The sequence below is a fragment of the Thunnus albacares genome, chromosome 8 (assembly GCF_914725855.1).
Source record: "Thunnus albacares chromosome 8, fThuAlb1.1, whole genome shotgun sequence".
In the NCBI taxonomy this organism is placed as follows: domain Eukaryota; kingdom Metazoa; phylum Chordata; class Actinopteri; order Scombriformes; family Scombridae; genus Thunnus; species Thunnus albacares.
Window position 1 is genome coordinate 21,269,818 of NC_058113.1, and position 17,241 is coordinate 21,287,058.

Below are 17,241 nucleotides of genomic sequence, written 5' to 3' on the forward strand. Positions count from 1 at the left end.
TACAGTTTATTACCTTTTGGTTGGGTTTTCTGCATTTGAAATGGGTTTCCTAGTTTATAAAGAGCTGTATATGTGTTCATTTATAATAATAAAATAGTTAACAGCAGCAACTCTATTAATTTATTCACTGTTCTGCAGGGTTTTCTGCAGTTATTGTCTTTTGACCGATAGTTCTGTTCTTCACTCCCTGAAGGCCAAAGATGCTTTGATGGATCATGAAAAGGTAATTAAATATTTCATACATCAACTGCATTAATTACTGCCCATTCATCGCTCACCAATAGCATAAATTTCAGCCATAATGAAGATGGTTTGTTCTGCATGTCAGTGTGTGTGTGTGTGTGTGTGTGTGTGGATATGTTAAAAGAAGAGAGCAGCGTTGAGGGTTGAAATGTACGCCCAGAGGCCTTCTGCTGCTTCCTCTGCTACGACGGCCACTCTGCAATATTCCCCCCGCTGCTGTACAGTACATGCAGATCGCATAGCAACAAAGGCCTATGTCTGGCCGTTGTCTGTTACTATCGCTTGAATGCCCCTTACACATGCATGTATGCGCGTGCACGTGCGCTCACGTGCAACACCGTCACCGACACCTCCTCCTGCTCTCTCTATCCCATATGCACAGCTATCTTTCCACCTCTCACGCACTGCAACCCCCCCCCCCCGACTCCATGATTCCATAATATTCATGGGTCGTCCATTCCCTCTGCCCCCCCATCCCCCCCATGTGCACACAGCTCACCGCCCACTCCTCCACCCCCACTTTCCCTGCCTGACAACACCGCCGCCATCCCATAATATTCATGCACACACTCCGCACACACACACTCATACATAGCAGTGCATGCGGCTCTTTGTTGGCACAGATGCCTGAGCAGTGCGAGCGTGCTCATGCACAGCCAGTCATGTTCCTGCCTGGTATGATTGTTTTCCGCTGTCGCTCGGATCGCCGAGGCAGGTAGCCCTCAAGTGAAGAACAAAGCAAATGAAGGGTTGGTGGGTCACATTTCTGTCTCATAATGACTTTGGGTGGGGTGGATCGAGGGTCATGAAGTCCAGTCACCCTGAGGCGACCATCTCTGAATGAGGCCAATCATCCATCCTGTAGCGAGCATCAGTGGACAAAGTAAGATCAGTTCAGAGTCTCTCAAAGTCTGCTGCCTCCCACTATAACCGAGGGAATGCAAGTCATCTCTACTTATATGTCATGCTGAAGCTTTAACAAGCATCTCTTTAGGCTCTGCAACCTGGCTACAGTCAATCAGCACCGGGCCATTTCAGCATGATAAAATGTCCACAAAACGGGGGAAAGATAAAGATAAAAAAAGGAGGGCAAGTTATTTACGAGAGAGGGGTGAAGGGATGAGCATAACAGAGGCGCCGGACATGACAGTGGCCAGCTCATCACCATGGCGTTGCTGTGGGAGACAGCGGAAGACGTCACTTGGAGAAACAGGGGACACAAAGGAGGAATACGACATGAGGAGGACAAGAAAAAGGAGGGAAGGGGGCCTACAAGAAAGCTGTCTTTGCAGATATAGACAGAGGAAAGTGTGTGTGTGAGAGAGAGAGAGAGAGAGAGAGGTGGTTGGATGGGGTGACCATTTACTCAGGAACAACTGGGTGTCAGAGGGTTCACGTACATGGGCCACCAGATCCCTGGACAGGGACCGCAACAGAGTCTGCAAATGTTTGGTTCCGATGCCAAACTGACTCATCTGATTCAACAAACGAGCCTTTAAGAGCAGTAAATAAGTTCCATCAGGTGTGACAAGGCCGTAGCTCAAAGCCATTTTCACTTTATTGGTGCTTAAGATTTTTTTTAAAAAGTCTTCACGGTTCAAGGATCGTTTAATTTATCCATAAAATTATGGAAATTACAGCACTTCCACCCTAACCCACAAAGCACTGATACTAATAAAATAAAAACATGGATAAAAACATTATAAAGCTTGGGGCAGGGAGTAAAAGATTGAAATTAAATTAAAGTTATATGTTAAAACCTTACAAATGTACTCTTGTATCCCCCGTGGAATAAAAAAAAAAGTCTTGTACCATTCAAACAAAAAATAAATAAAAGTAGAGCTGCAAATGCCCTCCTACATATAAATAATATATTGTATTAAAATGTTCCAGTGTCAATCTTCTCGTTCACATCCTTTTCCTGGAAGTGCAAGAGATTCTCTGTAATGTTACATCATAGCTGAACAAACAAAAAGAGACAAAAGGAGGGAAAACTACCTCATAAACTGTGAATATAAAAATTAAAAAAAAAGCTTTTAATTAAAATCACACAGTGCAAATAATTTATAATAAATAAAAACTAATTATAGAACAAATTATGTCCCATTCTGTCTATTCCGCAATGCTCCATAAATATAAATTATTTAAACGTTATAGGTTCCCTTCCAGTCTCATTATAACATTCTTTTTTTTCATATGAATATCACAAAAACTTGCTTTGTTATTCTTTACAGCTTTTTCCTAACCCCAGTGTAACACTACTACAGCCGTCTACTCTCTCCTTATGCCCTCCTTTCCCTCCTATCTCGTGATTTATTTGCCCCAGTTCCAATATTTGTCGGCAGTGTGTTTTCTTCCCCTTGTCTAAATGTCACCCCTTCTTCTAAGACAATATGGGGAGTGGGAGAGAGGGAGAACGAGAGGGCAAGTGTGTGTGTGTGTGTGTGTGTGTGTGGGGATGGGGGGGTGGTGGGGAGATAGAGAAGGGGGAGGAGGGAAACTCGTAAAATGAGCAACAAAGTTTGGGAAAATTAAACATTAGGTAAGACACTTTCTCACATGCATATACTGTACATATATACGTGGACACAGAAATGCTGTGTCATAGTTTCTGACGGTTTTGCAGGACATCCCGTCGATCAATATTCCTGGTGAATATTTCTGCAAAAGGAGAAACGAGGGTGCTGTTTGAGTCCTCATTAAGTGTTACTCGGCAGCAAATGCACTCCAGGGCTCACATGCTAACACACATGCATGGATAAAAAAAACACACACATCTATTTGTGATAATCATTTAGAAGACCTCATATTTCAGGTCTGATGCCAAACAAACACAATAGAGGGCTTTCTTACACTCTTAATACTTAACTATTATCCTTCTCAAAGCCCCCTCCCCTCTCTCTGCATCACTCCACACCCCGGATCACGCCTGTCCTCTCTCCCACCCTCGCTCTCTACCTCCTTTATAACCCATCACTCCCATCTCACTGCTCTCACTCATTCCTGCTGTTTCAACATTGAATGGACACATTTGTTTTCCTCGGACGGATCTGAGTACCTGCTGACACGATGCTCCTGTCCTCTTTTCTATAAAAAACAAAACAAAACTGACTTTTAATAGCATTTTGGGATGTTAAGTTTTGTTTTTTCAGATTAGATTTTACTGTTTTGTTCAATGAAATTGGACACGTGGACTTATTTTTGTCTCTGAAGGATGAGGTTTACTTGCAGTTTGTAAAGCATTCCTGTATGAGCATGCTTTTGCTGTCAGCACAATATTGGAAACTTGACAGCGCTACAGAAGAAACTGATGAACAACTTTGTTGATTAAAATTTGGAGTAAAATTCAGTTTGATCAGCACAATATCAAAAAGAGGGATAACTGGATTTCACAGGACTATGAATTGGTAAGAACTGATAAGACTAAGATACGATAACTGGTAAGAAACTAACACATTTGATTTATTGTCCTTTTTACAGCATCAGGTCAGCTTGTTTATGTGAAAAATAGTGTGTGGAAAGTCTTGTATTTGCAACTTCTAAAGACCATAATCACATCTACCTCTATTCAGAAAATTCTTGTTTACAGGATAGTTATTAAAGATCCCCTCCAGATATGTTTTAAGATGAATATAAAATACTCTACTTTGAATAATAATTTGTGTCTGATAAAAAAAAATGCTCACAAAAAAAGTTCAATTATCTTGTTAAAATCCTTGAAAAGACATCTCCTCTTTCTCCCTCATTAAAAATCCAGAATCTATAAATATGCAAATATTGTTCATTTAAGAAGTTTAACTGCTGAACACAAGATGTCTCCCACTTCACTTGAAAGTCTTTTATCAGTGTTTGTGCACTGGAGGCTTCAAGTTTCCACATCACACTTGTGTAAGTTGAATATTGGACCAGAATTGGCTTCTAAACTAGTTGTGATGTCACAAATCATGCTTGTAGGACCACCCCTTAAAATCGGATTTTTAAAGAGCACAGAGAAAATTTCCACTTTTCAGCAGATGAACATGAAAACAGCTTTCTAGTGCCAAACTCTGCACATACATCATTCTGCACAGTGAAGCTCAAACATCCAACTGTAGGAACAAGAAGAAAAATATATTTTTGAGTGGAGGGAAACTTTTTAAAATATAGAGGGTCAACTTTTCTAGCACTGTATTTGTCACTGACCTGTTAACTTGTCATTTCAACAGATATGAGGGGATCAACCCCAGACTCCGCACCAGCAACATAAACCAACACTGCAGCAAACAGACAGACAGAAGACGGACTGAGCACATCAACTGCGGAGACGGGCAGCGTGCTGTCCAAGGACCCAGCCTGACGCACGGAGACGGACAGACAGACAGACAGTCTGATGCCAACTGTCTCCACTGTCAATCTCACAGCACCACTCCTCCTCCTGTTGCTATGGGCAACCCACCCCACCATGGCAACCAACTGGCTGTAAGTCTAGCGTGCAAGGGAGGAAGAGAAAGAGGGAGTTTGTTTGTCATGCTATAACTTTTAAAAGATGGTGACATGTCTCTAAATCTCTTTCAGTTGCTCCCCTCTCTTTCTTTGTCTCTCTCCTGGTGACCTTTTCCTTTTCTTTCCCTCCGCCTTCACTGTGCCTTCTCTGTGTTCTTCGCCTGGTCGTCCCCTTGTTTCCGACCTCTCTAAAACTCTGCCAAGTTGTTACCTCTTCACCCTTTTTGTACCCTCTTTTTCTCTCCTATGTGCTCCTTCATGTGCTCTTCTTCTTTCACCCCCCCTCCCTACTTAATTATGCATCTCCCCTTTATGCCCCCACTAAACCTGCTTACCACTTATCCCCACCTTTGAATCACAGCTCCCTGGCGAGGCTACCTCGCTCCAGGCCTGTGTCCGGTGCTGCCCCATGTGCGCGGCTGAGGGGGCTGACCCCAGGGCAGGTGGGGGTGTGCAGGGCGCGGGGGGAGGTCATGGAGTCCGTACGCAAGGCTGCCGAGATGGTCATAGAAGAGGTATGGTCAAAGAGCTTAAAGTCTCAGGTTATCAGTTTATCAGTGTGTGTTGGAGCTGATACATTTTACATAAGAGCCCTCTCTCTCATTGTTATGCATGTTACTGTCCAACCCAGTGCCAGCACCAGTTCAGGAATCGCCGCTGGAACTGTTCCACCACCCCACGTGGGATCAATGTATTCGGCAGAGTCATGAACCAAGGTACGCTCATTATTGAAATGATGTCATGGAGCATTATCTGCTGATGAATCCAAACACTGAGCAACTCTCATACGCACTTTCCTGTATCATGTGCTTTTTTTTTTTTTTTTTTTAAATTCAGGCACTCGTGAGGCGGCCTTTGTGCATGCTTTGTCCTCAGCAGCCGTGGCAGTGGCTGTGACCCGAGCCTGCACCCGCGGGGAGCTGGAGAGGTGTGGCTGTGACAGGAAGGTCAGGGGGGTCAGCCCCGAGGGTGAGCCTGGATTCTGATATTTTTGCTCTAACTTTAACCATCTCACTCTCCATGCCTAAACCTAACCAATCAGCCCCTCAGGTGGGAGAGACTAAATGTCTTATGCAGGCCTGACAACAGCATTTAGTCTCTCCCGGATTCTGTCGCATGAAAATGCAAACGGGTAGATCCATAGTGAGTCACACAGGGCATAAAACTGCTACCACACTGCCATCAGCCTCTTGAAATATTCAGGTATGAAGCACTTTTGGCCTCATCCCTAGAACTGATGTCACAGACAGAACACCTGAGCTGTAACATTACTTACTGGATTGTGACCACAAGTGTAATATGCATGAAAGCTTGAACTCACAAACAGCAGTGTAGCAGCTGCATTCTGCCTTCCAGCTCTAGTGTGGATTTAACCTTTAATATTCATCCCTTTTTCAGCTTCAAAGGAACATTTTTTCCAAGGCTGTAATAATTCAGGCAGTCTTGGTCAACCTCTCTGTCTCTCTGTCTACCACAGGTTTCCAGTGGTCAGGGTGCAGTGACAACCTGTCCTATGGTGTGGCTTTCTCCCAAACATTTGTGGATGAACCAGAACGAGCCAAAGGGCTGTCAGCAGGGCGACCGCTTATGAATCTCCACAACAACGAGGCTGGACGGAAGGTTAGTGGTAGCATACTTTGACCACGTCTCTAATCTGTGCAATCTGCTCCTCTTACATTTACTGTCCTTCTATCCTCAGGCTATCCTTCACAACATGCAGGTGGAGTGTAAGTGTCATGGCGTCTCTGGCTCCTGTGAACTGAGGACTTGCTGGAAGGTCATGCCTCCATTCAGGCGCGTTGGCGCTGTGCTCAAGGAACGCTTTGACGGAGCAACAGAGGTATGCGAACACACCTCCTGCTTGTTTCAGCAAACAAGTCATGTGAATTGAAGCAGATGTTTTAACAGAAACTCTACAGACTCCTCTGAAACCTTGAAAACACCAATCTGAGTAGCTCTTCCGCCATCATTCCTCTCTTAGGTCCGCCTGACTCGTATAGGATCCAGGACAGCCCTGCTACCCCGTGACCCCCAAGTCAAACCCCCTGCTGCCAGAGACCTTGTGTACCTTGCGCCCTCCCCAGATTTCTGTCATCTCGACCCTGACAACGGTATCCCTGGGACTGCTGGTAGGAGATGTAATGGTAAGATCAGTTTGATCATCTCACAGGAAAACAATCCAGATAATTGAACTTACCGATCAAATCTATTAAAATTTAGAAAATAATATTACTGTCTTCAATACACCCCAGGAACCTCTCGGCTGGCACCAGATGGCTGTGAGCTGGTGTGCTGCGGGCCGGGGTACAGAGCGGGGCGAGCTGAGGTGGTGCAGCGCTGCTCCTGCAAGTTTTCCTGGTGCTGCTCGGTCCGCTGCCAGCAGTGCAAGAACACAGTCACTATTCACACCTGCAGAGTGTAAGAGGGCCCCAAACAAGCACCAAACAACTGAGCAGAAAGACTCAAACAAACCACCAGACAGACACTTCTGAACACAAGACGGGATAAGCACAGCGCAGAGAAGGACAGTATTTAATTTACACATCTAGCACTAAATTATCTGGCCAAATTCGGCCACAATTTAACTCACTTTCACATTGGAGCAGTGAGGCTAGTCTAAGTTTGAGCAGTCTGTTGTAAAAGCTGCAAAGTTAGAGCACATGAATATGAGGCCGATGGGTTCCGAGATTGGAGCTCATGTAAACATAAGATCAATGACAGAGCATCAATAGTCCATAAAAGTACAAACAGAAATCATTTTTACTACTTTTAAACTGATATAATACTCCATTTGTACGCATAAACACAAAACAGTCAACAGTTAAATTCACACTTAACTGACAAAGCTTATAAAGCTGAACTTAACCAGAACTAACGGGAACATTGCAGCACTGTTTTTATTTAATGCGAGCTATTTGAGTTGTGTCATAGGCTAGCAAGTCTCATTTACTGCATTTACAGCATTTACTGTATTTATGTCTTCATCTTCTATTCTGGTTTATTTATTTGTATATCTGAGTCTTTGCTTCACTTCAGCCTCCAGCAGATGTCTTAATCAGCAAGAATAACTCCTACTTACATCAGTGTCTGTCTCGTGTTTTGTCCCCTCACCCTCATGTGAATCTTCTTCTGTAAGTTCCTGCACATGCAGTGTTTTTTTCTAGGTCTGCTCATGAAATCTAATAAATACAGTAGTTTTATCCAAAAATACCAGCAGCAGTGTTTTTTATTGAACAGACATATCTGAAATATTACCACTTGAAAGCTACATACTGTAGCTTCTAAATTAAAGGTACCCTGTGTGGTTTTTGACCACAATGGGCAATGTTTTGATGAGCGGGTTCCTGTTTTAAGCGAACATACTTAAGTGAACGTCTGAGATGTTTGTGTAACTGCTGCTTTAATATTTGTACACATTTTTTGTATAATGTTCATGTATTTTTTCTTTTCTATTTCAAACCCAACTTATGATAACAGATAGATTACCAATCAGGTCTGCACGATATGTAGTAGATGGAGATTTGGGTTGTGCATCTCTGCAACCAATAGTTACCCACAAGACCCCTCTATGCATACTGCAGAGCCACAAAGACGTTAATGTGCATCTTTGGAGAGGCATAATTCATGCTCTACTAGCACGTGCACAAGGACACACACGTACATACATAAGCACTCAGGTGACGTGCATGCAAGCTATAAAACATGAATTGACTGGTGCAGTAATATGTCGAGAAACCTGGCAATGCGCCAACAAAAGGCAAGTTTTTTTTTAACTATTTAAAGATCTGCTTTGCTTCCAGAGGAAAGAAATGCATTTAGCCAGGAATAGATCATGGTGAGAAATGAAAGTAAAAATAACTTTGTGTGTACAAGAAAACTCAACAGACTACAGTTAATGTGGTCAAATAAAGTTGCTTCTCTCTATGTCAGTTAAACCATTTTATTACAAATATTCTGTGATTACAAACACCCAAAATTTTACTAGCAAAGGTTATCATCTCAATCTTTAATCAAGATTAAGATCTATTCAAAATATAACAGCTTAATTTGTTATATTATCAATCACTCAGAGTTGGTAGTCTAGCAATAAAAAAAAAAAAAATCTGGAAAAAATAAAAACTCAAGTTTCAAAATGAATAACTGCTAAAAATTTCCCAAAACAAAGTCACAGAATCAATACAATATACACAAAAGAAGAATAAAATATAAATTCATAAGTCACCTGGAGAAGGGAAATTGGTGAAAATGCACTTGGCCTCCCCGAAGTTCACCGGGAGTTTATAGTAACCATTAGGGACCGCAACCTTTGTGTCAATAAATCTCCTGTGCTTCCATTATTCAATCCATAAAGGTCAGAAAAGAAAGCAAACAGAGTATCACTTAACATTAATTTTCCCCTTTAAATGTACTATTTAAAGTTAACCAAGCAAACTTAATGTTAAATGTAACTAATGTTTGTCCATTAATGACTTTACAGTTGGTTTAAAAGTCCTAAAAGGTCACAATGAGTGAAACAGCGAGGAGGCCAGAAGCAAGAATATAAAAAAAATCTTTCTTTAACAAAAAAAAAAAAAAAAAAAAAAAGGGAGGGGGTGTGTGGGGGCAACAATGACAGGCAGGGGGGCCCCGCCCCACCTGAATATTTGTAAAGAGAACACTGCAATATCTAAAAGCTTTCAGATAAGGAGAAAGGTGACACTTGCTGCATTTACTGCGTGCTGAAGTTTTGCTGCCTCAGCTTTTTTCAAAGTTTATTTTAAAGGCACAATCAGTGTACACGTGTGTTAGAATACGTCTCAATGGCATTGTACCTCCCTTCCCCTTTTGTTTTGTCCTTTTTTTTTTTTTTTCATAATTGGCCATTGATCTTTCTGATGTTTTTTGATTCACCCCACCTATTTCTTACACCGTTTACATCTCTCACTGTCGTTGTTCGTCTATAGCAGAACGCACTTTCTCTTGGTTTTGGTCTCAGGAGGCTCCAAGGCTGCCAGGATGGCCTCGTCGAACACATTCTTAAGCCCTCGCTGGTTTAAGAGGAGAGAAAGCAAGAGTGAGAGAGAGAAATACAGAATACCGCCTGCTTTATCAGTTTAACTGTGTGATGAAAATTTTACATTAACGGCGGCGTACCTGTGTGAGAGCAGAGCACTCCACGTATTTGACAGCCTTGAGCTCGCGGGCCAGTTTCTCTCCGCTCTCAGGATAAAGAGGGCGCTGTTTGTTCTTTGCCAGCTTCTCAATCGTGTTGCTGTCTTCCCGCAGGTCCATCTGTGTGCCCACTAACAGAAAGGGTGTGCGTGGGCAGTGGTGAGAAATCTCAGGAACCCACTGGTGGAAAAGAAAAAAAAAAAAAGATATAAAGATTAAATTCACATTGACTTCCGTCGTGCATAGGACTGGGTATCAAAACTCCACCGTAGCCTACTCCGTCGCTACTGTTGCAGCTGTAAATGGTGGATAAAATGTTTTTGAACGTCACATAAACCCTGTGAAATGACTCGTTTCACTATCAGAATTTGTTCCTTTCAGTTCAATAACATCTAGAAAGTCTAAAAGAGCTGCATGATTTAATTATTTTATCCCCATTCAAGTTAGTAGAGAGCTAACTGGAAGTTAGCCACCTGGCCGGCGGACGTCTGCAGTCATGTATTCATCCGGCCAGAGAGGGAATGTCAAACCCCCACCAGATTAAAAACCTTGTATACTGTGAAATACAGAGAGATTTATCTGGCAGTGATAGGCTTAATCAGCATTGAGTGAAGTCGTTTGGCAAGGGCTTGAATGTAACAGACTTTAATTTATATGTAAAAGTTCCGCACTGCAGATTTAAAGATTAAGTTTTGTCAGTAGCACTGAGTATCGAAAACTGTCAAGTCCTGAAAGCTGGCGTTGAATAACTGGACAGATTTATAATCTGAAAATCAAAATATATCAACGCACACTGTAATAACTTTACTGCGACTTTATTAAGAGCGAATAACGTGTTTCGCCTGTAGCTTCTTCAGGTTCTCTCAGTACAACTGCTCACAGGTGTGATAAATACATTTGAGTCACATGACTAATTATCACAGTCTTCATTTTCTCAAAGTGAACATTTTACAAAGGGCACGAAAATGAAAATATACATATTACAAAAAATATGACATTATTAATAATGATGATGTGATTTATAATCTTATTTAGTTATTTCTTGATCAAAAAGTTCCTGATTTAAAATACTGTTTTATTAAAGCAATGTTCTTGCACAGCTGTTTGTATTTAGACAACATTTCACATTTGAAGACTTCAGATTGTTGTCTTGAAATTGAAAAACACGTTAATGTTTCTGGATGTAAGGTATTGAAAAAGGTACTGGGTATTGTATCTGCACTAGTATCAAAAAATTCAACACAATCCTCAGCACATCATGTCTATAGAGCTGAAACAATTAGTCGATTAATTGATAAGTCAATCAACAGAAAATTAATCATCAACTATTATGATAATCAATAAATTGTTTAAATCATTTTTAAATTAAAAATGCCAAATTTTCCTTTCCATCTTCTCCAATGTGAATGGTTTGTCTCATGTGACAGTTAACTCATGTTTTGTGGTTTTGGACTGTTAGTCGGACAAAACAAAGACATTTGATGATTTGATAGGAAGTTGGGAATTTTAACAGGCATTTTTCACTTCTTTCTGACATTTAACAGCCCAAATGATTAACTGATTGACAAACAATAATAAGAGGAAGAAGAATTAATCAGCAGATTTAACAATGACGACAATAAATTGCAGAGCTATATGTCACTTGAGATGACACATGAGATACATTTAGCCACAAAAGTCAAGTGACAACAAACAAACACAAAAACTAACTGACCTTCTCTTTGACATTTTCAAATGATGAGGGGGAGACGACAGAGAAACATACGAGGAACACATCGGTCTGTGGATAGCTGAGAGGACGCAGCCTGTCATAATCCTCCTGACCTGAGAGGAACAATCACAGGGGGAAACAAGGAAGTTAATACTTTTAGTCTTTAAGTGACAGAAATAAGAGAGTAACAAGAGAGACTTCCAAAGACATCGGTGTTACCTGCTGTGTCAAAAAGGCCGAGTGTATAGGGCTCCCCCCCAATCATCACCGTCACTGCATAATTGTCAAAAACCTTTGAGAACACAAAACAAAGACAAATAATATGACTAAAACAAAAGGCAGCATGTCTGATTGTATTTCAATCATAATAAAAAAGAAAGTAGTACAAGGACAATAACTTTGCTCTAAACTTTGTGATAATAGTGTGATAATTCAATATTATTGTTAATTTACTTTCACAGAAATCTTATTGTAGTGACATGATTGTATTTTTATTATTATTCTACAAATCTCTAATTGTCCAAATGAATGATTCTGAGCAAATTTTAATTAAAAACTTACAAATTAGTTGAGTTTATTGCTTTGAAAAACATGATTTTGTTTATAAATTTGCATGCATTTGCCATATGGTGACGTATATCGACATCCGGAACTACCCTTCTTAAAATTGTGGTATTGATTTCACTCATATTGCCCAACCCTACATGACATACACACATTGCAACACGGTTCTTAAGGCTTTATGAAATCCTCTTACCGTAGGCACATATTCTGAGGGGAACTTGTTGGTTGTGTAGGAGATCAGTAAGCAGGTCTTTCCTACAGCACCGTCCCCTACCACTACACATTTTATAGTCTGCATCTACAGATGTGAACAGAAAATAGGAAACATCATGAGAGTGTAAGCAAGCAAGGACAGTATAACAGACAATTAGCCAGACACTGAAAGAGGAAGTAACTCACAAGCACTCTAAATATCATTTTCACAAGTGTAATGGCACGTATGGCTCCGGATATAGCATGTGCAACAGCACAGAGAGTGGCCACACATTTACATATACAGACCACACAATATTAACAGACACACAGTGTATGTACAGTATATAAAAAAATAAATGTATTGAGCTGCACGAGTAGTCGATCAACACAGTACCACATATTTTGATAATGGAATAATTGTTTCAGTCATTTTTTAAGCAAAAATGCCAAATATTTGCTGGTTCCATCTGTTCAAATGTGAAGATTTGCTATTTTTATGTGCTTTTACATATTTTTAGTTTTGGATGTCTGTTGATCGGACAAAACAAGACATTTGAAGACGTCACACTGAGCATTTTTCACTATTATCTGACATCTTATAGACGATCAATTCATTAATCCAGACAAAAAAATGGGCAGATTAATTGATAATGAAAATAATCTTTAGTTGTAGCTGTATACATTTATAAATAGTGTCTGTGACAGACTGAATGAGAGAGCTATTATATATACAACTGTTTGCAGCCATTTTGTATGAGGCAGTGGTCACTGATGCAACGATTAGTTAATTAATCGATTAGTCGATCAAAAGAAAATTAATCTGCAACTATTTTGATAATCGAATAATTGCTTTAGTTATTTTATAATAAAAAAACGCAAACATTTGCTGGTTTCAGCTTCTCAGATGTGAGGATTTGATACTTTCTTGTCATTCATGACAGTAAACTGAATATCTTTGGGTTTTGGACTGTTGGTCTGATAAAACAAGAAATTCGTCATCTTCAACTCTTAAAAAATATAACATTCATTCATCGTCATTTTCTAGACAAAACAATTAATCAAACAAATAATCGTCAGACTCATCAATAATAAAAATAATCGTTAGTCCCAGCCTTAAAATAATGCACTTTTTACTTCACTTAATTTGACAGCTATAGTTCCTTTGTAGATTGAGATTTTATGTACAAAACATATGATTACTTTACAAAATATGATGCAATACAGATTAAACTGCAACATCATACATATATTTATAAAGTAATTCAAATTAGAGCTGCAACAATTAGTCAATTAATTGACTAGTCAATTAGCAGAAGCTATTTTGATAATTGATAAATACTTTTAGTGATTCTTTAAACAAAAATGCCAAAAATCAGCTGGTTCAGGTGATGATTTCATGTTTTTCTTTGTCGTACATGACAGTGAACTGAATATCTTTGGGTTTTGGACAAAACAAGACATTTGAGGATGCTGTGGGGAACTAAAATGGATATTTTCTGACATTTTATAAATAAAACAATTAATAGTTCTATTGAGAAAATAATTGGTGAGTTTATCGATACTGAAATTTCTTGTTAGTTGCAGCCCTAGTTCAAATTAACTAGACCAGCTACAACATTAAAATGCTCCTTACAAGTTTATGTATCAGTAATAATAAGCAAATAATATATAGGGCTGCAACTGAGTATTATTTTCATGATTGATTAAACTGTTGATTATTTTCCCAATTAATCGATTAGTCGTTTGGTGCATAAAATGTCTTGTTTTGTCCTGATAGTCCACAACCTGAAAATACACAGTGTGTCCACACAGTCATTAGTGTTCAAAAATGCATTAAAAGTTTATCTGAAGCTTATGAGGCTTCAGCAGTCTGAGTTAGTCATATCAAGTGGATATCTGTCACATTTAGTCTTTTTAGCATAAATTTCCTCTTTGTGTTTCACTGTTGAGCTGCAGTGGAAGTATAGTAACACAAAGAGGGACTTTGGCACTAAAAGACTGTAACATTGAAAGATATCTACTTGATTTGACTAATTTGGATGGATGAAGCTTCATATTAGCTTCAGATGAACTTTTAAATACATTTTTGCACAGAAGGATGACTGTGGATTTTGTCCCCCATCACTTGCATTGTGAATGCATCATGAAGGGATCTTCTGATGGTCAGTATGAACAGGAGGGATGATAACAGCAAGAAAAACCTGTTTCAATGTTCATGTGGGCACCTGACTATTGATTTAAGACAGACTTGAAAATTTGTGAACCTGTCCTTTAAATCTTGAATTAAATTTTGCTGATAATACTTTTACCTGAGTAAGATTTTGAATGCATGACTTTTACTTGAGCAAAGAATTTTAAAACTTGTACTGCACCACTTGTACGACTGAGAATTGAGTGAAGGAATAAGATGAAAATCTTTACATCAGTCGTACTAGGCTTGTTATTACATGTGCGAGCAAAATATTGACGACGGAGGATCACTTCCGCATAGGCCACATACCAAAGATGTCAGAGAAAGAAGAAAAAACCCCACGTCGGCCTGCAGTTCAATGTAATGTTAGAAGCGGATACAGACCAAGACTTCCGCTAAATAAGCCGTTCATCCGATAAACTGAGGAAAAAACTGCTTAAACTGTAAGCTCACAACACTTGAAAGTTAAAAACAACATAAAACGAGACATTAAACCTGAAAACTGACGTTAATAATAAGTGAATGGATTAGATCAGATTGATAAAAGTGAGGAAAAGCAACGTTACAGTCCGTGTAAATTGTTTAATAAAAGTCCTCTCGGTTAGCTTACTTACCGAGCAAGCTACAACTCAATCTATAACGACAAACACAAGAAAACAATCGCATTAACAGCGTTGAGAGTTGACAAATTAGGACAACTTCATTAACCAGATTGATGCTAACTTAGCCAACACCACAGTAGGCTAAGGAAACTTTCACAGTACCACGGATTTACAGAGCCAATCAACGAGCGTTTCTCCTCGATATACACTCTGTACAGTTAAGGAGACTCTCCTACGTGTGTCCAGCTGTATAATTAAGCACAATTAGTTATTTCGGACTGTTTTTCTAACTCTACTCACCGTTTTTCTTCAGACAGGTTAGGCGTTGGTTACATCCGGGTTTGAGGGTCGAATTACTTTGTGCGCAGGCGCAAAACAGCCGCGACTCAATCACAGCTGTGGAATAGAAACACCTCCGCCTAGTGGATATAATCTATCTATCTATCTATCTATCTATCTATCTATCTATCTATCTATCTATCTATCTATCTATCTATCTATCTACCTATCTAAAGTACAGACATGATACATACAAGGATACAATGACCTTTATTGTCATCTTACCACAGTTAAATTTATACTTTTCAGTTCAAATGTTATGCCAAATTGCGTTTCCCAGGGCTTTGATGATATGGTAGCATAAATGCAAAAAGGTGTTTAAACTTTAGAAGAATTTAAAATTAAGGTTTAAAGATATTAATAAAATAAATGAACAAAAAATAAATAATATAGTGTTGAATTGGTGCAGGCAGTTGAAACTGCAGCATTCCTGAAAATGGATTGTGCAAAAGATATATACAAATATATTTATCTAATATGCTACAATAAAGAAATACAGAATAGACATAGATATGAGCAAAATGAGCTAAAAGTATCAAAATAATTATTATTGCTGATGCATTCAAGTATAACTAACATATCATGTTGTAGATGTAGATATATGGTTAGGTAGTATTATAATCCATAACACTGCATGATATTTTATAAGATTATCACATGTTTTATATATAAAATCTAAATCTAAAAAATATTTAATAGCTTCAGTTTAATTGATGTGTAGTGAAGTAAAAAGTAAAATATTTGTTTCTGAAATGTAAATAGCATAAAATGAAAACACTAAAGTACAACTGTACTCAAGTACTTGAGTATGATTGATAGTTAAAGCAACAGAATTCAAACATACTTTTATATTTTTATGCATTTTCTCTCTATTATAAATGTTCATTCCTCAGCATAAGATCAGCTTTGCCTTTTCTCTATCCTGAGCTGACATTTACCTGTTTCATCAAAGATCCAAATCTTTGTATTGCAGGAGTCAATGTAAAACTCTCAGATTGTAATGAGACTCTTAATTAGTGTCGTTTTACTTGCAGGTGGAAAGACCAGAAACACAGAGAGACAAACTTACCATCAACTGTAAAACAACATCATCTGCCACAGATGTCCAGTGTACTAACGATAAAGTTTTAGGCCACTTCTAGTAAAACTGAAAGACATTTCTCAATTACCATTAATGTATAAACCCATGTCTTCAAATTCTCAAATATTTATAAAATATAGTATAAAATTACTTTGCTTGTCATTCAATGAAATATGCCAAAATATAGCCTAAACATTTATGTGAATATACATTCATGTAAATATACATCAGAACAAGATACTGGTATTACTAAATGGCCTCATCCTCATACTGGTGATGATGTTGGGAGTTCTGAGTTAACCAGTGGTTGTAACCAGTGTAGCCAGTGGTGACTGAGAGTGCTGGACAGAGTGATTTGTGTTGCGGCTTTGTCTCTGTTTCAAAGCAAATTACTGAACTCATTTGTAAACAGGTAATATTCTCGGTAGTGTTTGAAGAATAACAGGAGCGAGGGCCAGAATAGCCTTCGGGCAAAAATGAGCTGTGGACCCCAATTAGTTGGCATTAGTTAGTTAGTAGAAAATAGTTTAAGGTAAATTGAATAAGCACAAATTTATGAAGGAATATGCACCATCTAGGTGCAAGATACAGTAAACTGAAATAATAAATGTCCCTCTACAAGAGAGGGCCTCAAGATTATGTAATAATGGTGTCACCTTAACCCTCCAAATAGCCCTTTCAG

At 39.0% G+C, this 17,241-nt stretch overlaps 2 protein-coding genes across 10 annotated transcripts in view; one reads left to right on the forward strand and one right to left on the reverse strand.

Annotated features, from left to right (window-relative positions):
* wnt4b (wingless-type MMTV integration site family, member 4b) overlaps positions 1-9,331 on the forward strand; it is an 11,800-nt gene extending 2,469 nt beyond the window's left edge. For 3 of the 9 annotated variants that reach the window (XM_044360204.1, XM_044360202.1, XM_044360205.1), the window contains exons 2-10: positions 139-223; positions 4,449-4,701; positions 5,087-5,240; positions 5,357-5,441; positions 5,563-5,694; positions 6,203-6,345; positions 6,425-6,565; positions 6,707-6,869; positions 6,978-9,331. In XM_044360204.1, coding sequence (XP_044216139.1) covers positions 4,613-4,701; positions 5,087-5,240; positions 5,357-5,441; positions 5,563-5,694; positions 6,203-6,345; positions 6,425-6,565; positions 6,707-6,869; positions 6,978-7,147 — 1,077 coding nt within the window. In that variant the 5' untranslated portion in view covers positions 139-223; positions 4,449-4,612 and the 3' untranslated portion in view covers positions 7,148-9,331. Of the gene's footprint in view, positions 1-138; positions 224-2,747; positions 3,651-4,448; positions 4,702-5,086; positions 5,241-5,356; positions 5,442-5,562; positions 5,695-6,202; positions 6,346-6,424; positions 6,566-6,706; positions 6,870-6,977 lie in introns of those variants that run through there. The other 6 variants (XM_044360206.1, XM_044360203.1, XM_044360207.1 and 3 more) reach the window with 3 other exon arrangements.
* cdc42l (cell division cycle 42, like) lies at positions 9,287-15,522 on the reverse strand. The gene is made up of 6 exons (XM_044360237.1): positions 15,440-15,522; positions 12,345-12,449; positions 11,807-11,879; positions 11,591-11,700; positions 9,859-10,056; positions 9,287-9,752 (listed from the first exon to the last, which is right to left on the reverse strand). The coding sequence occupies exons 2-6, from the start codon at positions 12,447-12,449 to the stop codon at positions 9,663-9,665; spliced, it is 576 nt and encodes a 191-aa protein (XP_044216172.1). The 5' UTR covers positions 15,440-15,522; the 3' UTR covers positions 9,287-9,662.
* Positions 15,523-17,241: the final 1,719 nt, after the last annotated feature.